The 9,992-nt window shown below is 46.3% G+C and overlaps 1 protein-coding gene across 2 annotated transcripts in view; it reads right to left on the reverse strand.

Annotated features, from left to right (window-relative positions):
* The window catches only part of LOC110297307 (zinc finger protein 14), a 30,968-nt gene that overhangs the window by 4,509 nt on the left and 16,467 nt on the right, over positions 1-9,992 (reverse strand). Inside the window, exons 1-3 of one of the 2 annotated variants that reach the window (XM_029479722.1) lie at positions 9,010-9,129; positions 3,429-3,517; positions 2,224-2,350 (exon numbers count right to left, since the gene is read on the reverse strand). The exons of the other annotated variant lie outside the window; for it this stretch is intronic. Coding sequence (XP_029335582.1) covers positions 2,224-2,350; positions 3,429-3,443 — 142 coding nt within the window. The 5' untranslated portion in view covers positions 3,444-3,517; positions 9,010-9,129. Of the gene's footprint in view, positions 1-2,223; positions 2,351-3,428; positions 3,518-9,009; positions 9,130-9,992 lie in introns of those variants that run through there. 2 annotated transcript variants of the gene reach the window in all.

Raw genomic sequence — 9,992 nt, forward strand, 5'->3', positions numbered from 1 at the left:
CTGTAGCTGTCTTCAGACATACCAGAAGAGGGCATCAGATCTCATTACAGATGGTTGTGAGCCACCATGTGGTTGCTGGGATTTGAACTCTGGACCTTCAGAAAAGCAGTCGGGTGCTCTTACCCACTGAGCCATCTCACCAGCCCGGATGGATGTTCTTTATGATACTGTTCAAATTATTGGAGAGGAGGTTCAGAGTGTAAGAGTAAGAAGCCATCTCAAGTGTCACAGTAAATATCAGTGGATTTGTGTCACTTCTAGAATTTACAATGACAGTCACTATAATTGGTAGGGTATTTGCAGGGTATTTGGCATAATTCTGGATGTTTAACCTTTCATACCGAGATTATGAATTTAAAGAATGCTGCTCTGCTGAGCTTTGATGCTGCAGATATGGCTGATAAAATTATTCGTGACTTAAGGTCAGTATTCCACCTTGGTCAAGCTTCAAGAATGGCTTATAGAGTTTGACCATGTTGGCCCTTCTTGTCCTGGGAATACTTTTATTCCTGCCCATTTTGATAAAACTTGCCTTAAACAACATCAACATGTTGGTGGCCAAAATACATGGCTCGAAACTTAAAATGGATCCCCAGACAGAGCCGCTAGTTTAACAGGTTTGCAGTCAAAGATGGGTAAGATTCTGCACAGCACCTTGCCAACCTAAGGCGTAAATGCATTGCCTTGCATGATGCATTTTCAATGACGGGTAAGTAAGGCATTCTCATCAGAACAGCCTAAGACAGACACACGGTCTTGTTTATGAAATAAAAAGGGGGAGATGTGGAGAACCCTTGGTGCCGCATCAAGGATATTGGCAATAATCTGACATTGGGTTAGGACAAGGAAGGAGGCTCAAGATCTTGATCACCTTGATACGTCCCCGAGTGCCATGGGACCTTGGCTTATGCCTTGATTGCTTCTTTACTACTTTGTTTATGCCTTAGAATGGACCCAATTCTTTGCATGTTCCTAAAATGGTATAAAAGCAGACTAGGAAAAAATAAACCCACTTCAGTACTTGCTGGGGTCATGTTATAGTGTTGTCCAATTGTCTCTGTTTTCTTTAATCCTCACTCCTTCCCTCGACCTGTTGACTGACTTAGTGGGTTTTCCACTGATAGAAATGGGTCTCTTTTGATGGTCATTGCTGAGTTTATCAGGCTAACTGGCCTGGGTGCCTCCCTGGACCCTCCTGTTTCTCCCTCCTACCTCACTGTAGCAGTGCTGGGATTATAGATGCGCCTCCTACTCCATGTTCCATGCATCTGGGGACTTGAACTCAGGCCCTCACATCTGCACAAATGCTTTACCCAGGAAGCCATCTCCTCAGCCCCACCTCTGTGCTGGAGTGTTCTCATCCATGTTGAGGATGATACATCACCTCTCTCAGAGCAGCTGTGACAATGTAGTAGCCATAGAAGACTCAGGACAGCGGCTAATCACTATGTACAAAGAACACATAGGCTTTAGTTATGTGCGCTCACTGAGAGGGTACGATGCTAACAGTGACACACCCTTCCTAGTAGGTCTGTCTACTGGAATATAAAAAATGCTTAGACTTTTTAAAAATTTATTTTATGTTTATGAATGATCTACTGTCACACATTCCAGAAGAGGGAATCAGATTTCATTACAGGTGGTCATGAACCCATGTGGTTGCTGGGAACTGAACTCAGGACCTCTGGAAGAACAGCCAGTGCTCTTAGCCACTGAGCCATCTCTTCAGTCCACTTGGACTTTTAACTATTTTTGCAGCAGTGGGGATTGAACCCAGGGACACACACAGACACACACACACACACACACTCATGCTAGACAAGTACTCTTAACGCTGAGCTACAGCGCCAGGCCAGATTTTAACTTTTGGATGTAAAGTGGGAAGAACGCCAGAGGTGTGTCACCAGACCTGTCACTGAACCAAAACTTGCCTCTTTGAGTTTTAAGTTTGCATCCGCCCACAATCATTGCCTTTGAAATCAGAAAGAAGAGGAAGTGTGTACATTGACTCTGGGTTCGTATAAAATACTTCTGCCATGTGAAACCCAGATAACAGGGGAACAACACACAGGAAGCCAGAGTCTGAAGAAAGTGAGAAGGGATCCCCAAGCCAAAATGACTAGATGTTAAATGGAAACACCTGTTTCTACTCTACTGAACAGAAAATAAAAATGGAGCCTCTTAGCACAGGGGAGAAAGCAGTCCCCAGGATAGGTAACTCACCCAGCGAGATAAAGTTGCTATAGGTCTCCCACATCACATCCCTGTACAGGTTCTTCTGAGCAGGGTCCAGGAATTCCCACTCCTCCTGAGAGAAATCCACAGCTACATCCCCAAACGTCACTAAACCCTGAAAAACAAACAAACAAGCAAACAAACCTGTGGTCCTGCATGAAAAAATTCCATTTTTATTTAAGGAGAGAGTGGAGAGGACCACACAGCCCCACTGTGAAGGGGGAAGCCTACAGTACATAAGCAGCATGGGGCTGAACAGGACAACAGGGACAGAGACAGCAGGAGACTCCGTGTCCCAGCAGCAGAGTGATGGGTGATGGGCTCCCATACGGCCCTGCACACGCACATGAATCAAACCTTTAAAATAAACATGTACTTCATATGTGTGTGCACACACATGCATATCATAGCACAGGTATGCAGGTCAGAGGACAACCCACAACGGTTCCTTCTGCCATGTCAGGTCCTCGTTGCTGCCTTCTAAGCTATCTTGCTGCCCAAGATTAGATTTTTCATTCATTCTGGAAATGAATATGATGTGACACACAAATGAACCCAACTGCACAGCAGTTATATGCTATATACACAGTGTGCTTCCATTACAATTTCTACAGAAACATGGTATTCAGTTTTATTAAGTTCAAAACAGAAAACCAATGTCCTCTGACTTCTACTTGTGTACCACAGTACACACACACACACACACAAACACACACACACACACACACACACAGAGAGAGAGAGAGAGAAATAATATTCTCTGAAAAAAAATCTGTAATTATTAAACCAAAAAGATGCCCCACATGGAAACAGCAAGAGAGGAATGTTCTGCAGAGCACATCAGAGGGTTTCTCATGGGTTTTACCTGGGCTCGCTCTCCATGGCTCTAAAAGGAACAACGTGCAGGAGGTGGGAGAGCCTCAGCCTTGGAGGCAGCATGCCCAGCCCTAGGCTCTGTCTCAGCACTGGGGAGGGTGCTGCACAGAGCTCACTAGAGGAGCAGGTTCAGGGAAAGGAGTGACCTTATGTGTTCAACTGTCTAGAAACCGAGTGCTTCAGAGGAAATAGGTATCATGTGATCCGTGTATCGTGCACACTTGCGGTTCCAGCACTCAGGAGACAGTCTAGATCTCCTGTCTAGGAGGTCATACATCAAGACCAGTCTTGGGGAATGGAGAAAATCTTTAACCTACCTGAGCCAGGGCCATAGTGTTAGAACTGCAGGAACCGGTCAGCTCTTTTCAGTATTTCTTTGTGATAAACTGGGGTTCGACAAGCAAAGCTGGAATAGAGAGAATCATGAATCCAGATGTGCCTAGACGTTCTCAAACTAATTTATATAGTAAGAGAAGGGTGTTTTTTTCTGTCATTCCTTCTTCCAAATCATTTCTCTCTCTCTCTCTTTTTTTTTTTTTTTTTTTTTTTTTTTTTTTTTTTTTTTTTTTTTTTGGTTTTTCGAGACAGGGTTTCTCTGTATAGCACTGGCTGTCCTGGAACTCACTTTGTAGACCAGGCTGGCCTCAAACTCAGAAATCCGCCTGCCTCTGCCTTCAGAGTGCTCCTCTCTTGTTACCACAGACCTCTCCCTAGGAACCCTATCACCTTACCTCTCTCCTCATGAGCCTCCAGAGCAGAAGACTCTTGGAGACAAGGCTCAGAGGGAGAGGGCTGGCCTCAACACATAAAAGGCCTGAGTTCAAACCCCAGCACTAGAAAGAGGAAAAGGGTCCTAATGTGAAAGACCCTGCTACCACTGCTACCAAGCAAACCCCTCTGTATCTTTCCTGCTGTGAGCCCAGGGCAGCTGGACTCAATCACAACCCATGCGATGCTGGGTGAGGCATCACTCAGGAGGAAGAGGCAGGTAGCTCTCTGGGAGGGAAGCAGCCTGTGGTTTCCTCTGCAAATTAAATCTTTATGTTTATAAAAGTGCGGTTTGCTCAGAGGGCAAAGTAGCTATTTCGATTTGTGGGAGCAGTCTGGCGAGATACTGCTGGTTAGAACATAAGTTCGAGTCTTCACTCACCAGATGAGAGAAGACCCAGTTACAGCGCCTACCACCACCCTAAACTGAGGCTTCCTGAGTCACCCATGAATGACCCTTTTGATTTACTGTTTTTATAGCTGTTCCATTAGAGGACCCGTCTGTAAAAACCAAAGCAGCCGGCTGAGGCAAGGGCTCCTCTGATACTCTTGGAGGAAAAGTTATGGGATGTAATTTTAAGAGTTGTTGGGGTTTTTTTGTTTGTTTGTTGTTTTGTTGTTTGTTTTGTTTTTTCGAGACAGGGTTTTGTTTTGTTTTGTTTTTTTATTTTTTTGAGACAGGGTTTCTCGTGTAGCCCTGGCTGTCCTGGAACTCACTTTGTAGACCAGGTTGGCCTCGAACTCAGAAATCTCCTGCCTCTGCCTCCTAAGTGCTGGGATTAAAGGCGTGCGCCACCATTTTAGGAGTTGTAAAAAGCAGTGAGAGGAGAGGTGATATAATATTTGTCATGTAAAATTAATCAAACTTATATGCCATGAGTCCCATGTGTAAGAAGATGGCTTAATTGTTCTACATTGTGGAGTATTACAATACTAGAAACATCCCACCCAAAAATCTCTTTGCTCTAAGTTCTTAAAAACCAGAGAAGCAGCCGGGCGTGGTGGCGCACGCCTTTAATCCCAGCACTTGGGAGGCAGAGGCAGGCGGATTTCTGAGTTCGAGGCCAGCCTGGTCTACAGAGNAAAAAAAAAAAAAAAAAAAAAACCAGAGAAGCAATCTAAGAAAGCCATGAGGCTATACCTTTCTTAGCTGTAACTGGGATAGGGACCCATTCAAGTGGCCCACTCTGCTAGTGACATCCAGTAGAAACGTGATACTATTACCAGACTCCGAGGCTGCGTATAAATGAGTCTCTCTAGCTGTTGGTTAGCTATCTCCATTGTATTAACTGTAGGGTTTGTCTCGCTTCTTTAGTCAATGTTCTGGGAGAGCATGGATCAGAATCTCACCTTAACATGTCAGAGAGGTAGGGCCATCACCTGCAGTGGCCTGTTTTAAGTTTCTTGAGGAGTTTATAAGGCAGGGGCTCCCATGAGGGCTCCTCATTCCATTCATGATTTAAGACTGGAAAATATCCAAGCTGCTCTCACAATTGATGGGCTTGCTCAAGAGCTCCTTTGCATCCCACTGAAGAGGCACCAATAGTCTTCCCTTTTTAGGCTTGGTAAGTTGGGATGTGGTCTTGGAGGTTAAAGGAGGCCAAACTGGATTTGTGCTATTTTTAGGCCTCTTCTTCCAAGTCTATTTCCTCACCAGTCCCAGGAAGACAAACTCTCAACAGGCAGTGTTTCAGGTCTGTATTCTTGATGCTAGACTTGGATATCTCTCTACACTCTAGCCCAATTATTCAAATCCAAAGTCCCTTGGTCTGGGAAACAAGGGCTACATTGCTGCACAAACTGCAAACACATTGTTAGCTGAGAGGTGCTAGCCCTGACCCCTTTCTTTCTCCAGGGTCCGTTGTATTATAGCTATAGAGTCTTCTTTCTTTAGACTCATTATGGCCCATGACCTTCCTATAGTTCTGTTCTGTTTACCCAACTCGAATTCCTGGTCTCTCTCTTACAAGGGGGCTCATGAAGCCCTTGGGTGAAGTCCTATCCTTATCACAAATGTTGGGGTGGTGACAGATGCTGGGGAGGGGGGGTTGGGTTGGGGACTGCCCTGCCAGTTGACAGGTTCCAGAGAGCAGATGGGCGTAGGTGAGGAAGAGCTGAGTCAGGAGCAGTAGTCTGGAGAATCTTGCAGCTTTAACGGACTGTCAGGGCCCTTCTTTGTTTATAGAGACCTCAGTAGGCAGGGGCAGATTCACGTTGTTCCAAGAGATGGAAATCATATCATTCTGTTTTCCTGGATGTGTGTTTAGCCTCCCCCTCCATGTCTGGGGCCATGTGTTTGGTCATCATTAATACGACAGAGTAATCTTTCACCATCACTTTCCCTCATCAACCCCTAACCCAATTTCTAATTTTTGCCAAAGCAAACATATGTGGTAAATGACAGACCGTTCTCAGGCTTGCAGCTCTTGAAGTTTCCAGGGTACTAGACAGAAAGAAAATCTTCAAGCCAGCATAGGCAGAGTGCCATGTCCAGGGCAGTGTATTATTAACTCTTAATGGTCAGAGTGTCAACTCTGGGGCCCAAGAAAAATCCTCAGGCCAAAGCTGCTACAGCTGTTATTCAATGTCTGCCACAATACAATGCTTATATTTTATATCTTTGTAGATTGTATTTACATGTGTAAGCTTGGTATACTTTTGTTCCTTGGTCTTATGATACCACAGTAGCCCTACACAAGCTAAGTTTTCTAAGGGGGGGGGTTTCTGATACCTCAAGTTTTATCATTTTCCACACTGTTCTATGTCCATCAGTGTAAGCCCCTGTATAAGGCAGAGACAACTGCAGACCATATGCAGCCCCCCGATCTTCTGTGCTACCTAATTGCCTGAGTGTATGGCAGGGAGAAGCTTGTAATCTGATCTACTGCCAACTCCTCTAGGCCCCTGAATCTTGTTTACCTTTTTTGTTGGTTTGTTTGTTTTTTGTTTTTTTGAGACAGGGTTTCTCTGTGCAGTCCTGGCTGTCCTGGAACTCACTCTTTAGACCAGGCTGGCCTTGAACTCAGAGATCCACCTGCCTCTGCCCTCCAAGTGCTGAGACTAAAGGCGTGCGCCACCACTGCCCAGCTAATCTGAAGCTTGTGGCTCAGCTTTGCTGCATCTTTGCTGAACAGCTGTGCTGACTTCATGGCCGTTCCAACTAGATACTGCAGTGCCAGTGCTAAGGCTGGCTAGCTTCTCTTTACGGTTTACTTGTAGACACAATCGGAAAAACGCAGCTCTCAAGAGAAACTGAACACCTTTCGATCCTGGTGCAAGTTAACTCCTGGAAAGGAAGAATCGTGAAGAATCCAACCTCACAGAGGCAGAAGGCCAAAGCACCAGGTTAAGAGGTCACGTTGAGTGTTAAAGCTTGAGATTTTTTGTAGCAGGACTCGAGCAAAAGTCCATGCATGTCCTGCTACCTACCAAATCTTGATTGATGCGCTGAGGATGGGAAGGGCACAGGAGCAACTAGAATGTGATGGGTGAGATACAGGTGAAAAGGCCCTTTTGTAAGCTCCCCATGCCTAGCCCACACTTGCTCTAAGCTAGACTAGCTCTCCACCAGTGAGGTACCCTGCCAGCACCCCTACCCCCAACCCCCGCCCCCGGACAAAAGGCTTTGAAGAGCTTGGTAATTTAGGGGTTTAGACCTGGCTGCTGTTGCTAAAATGGGATTAAAAGAGACAGAGATTAATTGAAGATTAAGTGTTATTCTGGCTGGGCACAGTGGCACACATTGCAGCCTGGAGGCTGAGGCAGGAGGATCACCCACAAATTTGAGATCACATGGGTTACAGTGAATTCCGGGTCAGTATAGGTACAAATTGTTTAAAACAAGAACAAAACGTGCTATTCTGGTAAGAAGCATGGTTTAGCAAAGGAATCTTCCACAGTAATTAAAAACGAACTAGCAAAGCAGGTTTCGTGGATAAGAAAGCTGCAGCCTGGAATGCAGAGATGGATCAGAGGGTTACACTCTCAGCACCTAAGTGGCTGCTGTAACTCCAGTTCCAGAGAATTTGATGCCCTCTTCAGGGCTCCTCAGGCGCAGTCACACTCAGTGGTGCACAGAAAGAAAAGCAGACAGAAACACTCACATTCGTAAAAAACGAACATGTTAAAAATTAAAAACCTGTGAGGCTGGAAATAGCTCTGCCGCCAGGAGCAGTAGCTGCTCTAGCAGAGGATGCAAGTGTGATTCCCCGTACTCACATGGTGTTTCACAACCGTCTATAACTCCAGTTCCTGGGAATCAGACACCTTCTCCTGGCTTCTGCTGGTATGTGTATACACACAAATACACACACAAATACACACACACACACACACACATATATATAAAAAAGAAAAAATGCAAAATGTAACCACACAAAGAGGGCCTGGACCCGCATTTAATCAGAGACATCATCTCTGAGTGATGGTCTCCATCAGTCTGCATGAATCTGTCACCTCTACACTAACCTAGATAATACCAAACCGCGGCTTCTTTCCAAGCTAACTTCATTTTCACTTTCACAGTAATGAGGAGTAAATGTCCCCATGCCTGGAAAAACAAGGAGTACACTTCATAGGACAACGAGAAAGAAGAAAGTTAGGCTATTTTTTTTTTTCCCCACAGTAATGTTGGGTCTCTATGTATGCAACAACAATCGTTTCCTGCTTTTATTCCCTCACCTTCCCTAAAATGAACAAGTCTGGGGAAAAGGTCAAACCGGGAAGGTGCGGGTTTGGTGGCCTGGGGACACACCCCTCGCGACCAGCCCTTCCACACACATAACCTACTGGAAATGGAGCGCCACGGATGGAGAGGACACTGGCTGCCACCGGAGGGGCAGGTCAGACAGGCGACGGCCACCCAGGCTGCCTGGCGGGGAGGGAGCGCGTACAAAGCAGCCCTGCCGTGGCAGCTGCGCTATCTTTTTGTACAGAGGGCCCTCACTCTGAGGTTCACACACAGAACTCAGAGCCATGCTGGGCCTCTGGGCCCTGCAGCGGGAAGACGGAGGATGCAACGGGGCACGCGGTGTCCACTCAGCGTCACCGACTCCAAGTCTCTCAAGCCAACTGAAAGACAAACCTACGCCGCCCCCGCGACAATTTCCTCAGTGCAAGGGACCAACTCACCTCTCAGAGCAGACCGGCGCTAAGCAGCCGGAAGGATGCTGCGCGGAGGCCTGTGGGAAATGTAGTCCATGGTGGGAGAGACTGGTCCAACGCAGCGGAGTGCGCAAGCGTGCTCGGGGCTGTGATGGGTGGCGGCCTCTGGGTGTGATCTTGGACCAGCTGGAAGGGCTAGGAGATTCCGCTGCCCTCTGCCCCCAAATCCCCGCCCCAAACCTAGCTCACTGGGCTGGGGGTTGTGTCGTTGCCCTACCAGGGCTGAGAACGCCATCATCACATTATCACATGCTTAATATGTGAGATAAGCATATTCTCACCCCAGCGAGGGTGTAGGCATGATCAGGGCACTCAGTAAAAAACATTCTCTAAAGGTGCAGTCCCACATCTACCTAGGGAAAGGTTGCTCAGGCTCCTTGGAGCTCCTGCTGCCTCTGCTTTCTCCCACTGTCCCTTCTAGCCGTTGTGTATATTGGTCTAGTCGTTCGTATTGTCCTTAGGTTTTGTTTTGCAAACTGGATATGAAGCCAAGACCTCTAAGACCGGAAAGATAATTATGCTTTCTTCTATCACAGTGGTTCTCAACCTGTTTGTTGGTCAAGACTCCCCCTTGGGGGTCAAATGACCTTTTCACAGGGACCACCTAAGACCATCAGAAAACACAGATCTTTACATTAGGATTCCTAACAGTAGCAAAATTACAGTTATAAAGTAGCACCGAAAATAATTATATAGTTTGTGGGTCACCACAACATGAGGCACTGTATTAATGGGTCGCAGCTTTAGGGGGGTTAAGAACCACTGCTCTAACATTTTCTTGTGTTTGTGCCAGGCCTCATCCGGTCTTCAGGAGACTGAAGCATGCAGACTGCAAATTCAAGATGAATGGAAAAAAAGAAGAAGAAGAAGAAGAAGAAGAAGAAGAAGAAGAAGAAGAAGAAGAAGAAGAAGAAGAAGAAGAGGAGGAGGAGGAGGAGGAGGAGGAGGAG

This window comes from Mus caroli, chromosome 7 (assembly GCF_900094665.2).
Source record: "Mus caroli chromosome 7, CAROLI_EIJ_v1.1, whole genome shotgun sequence".
Classification (NCBI taxonomy): Eukaryota; Metazoa; Chordata; class Mammalia; order Rodentia; family Muridae; genus Mus; species Mus caroli.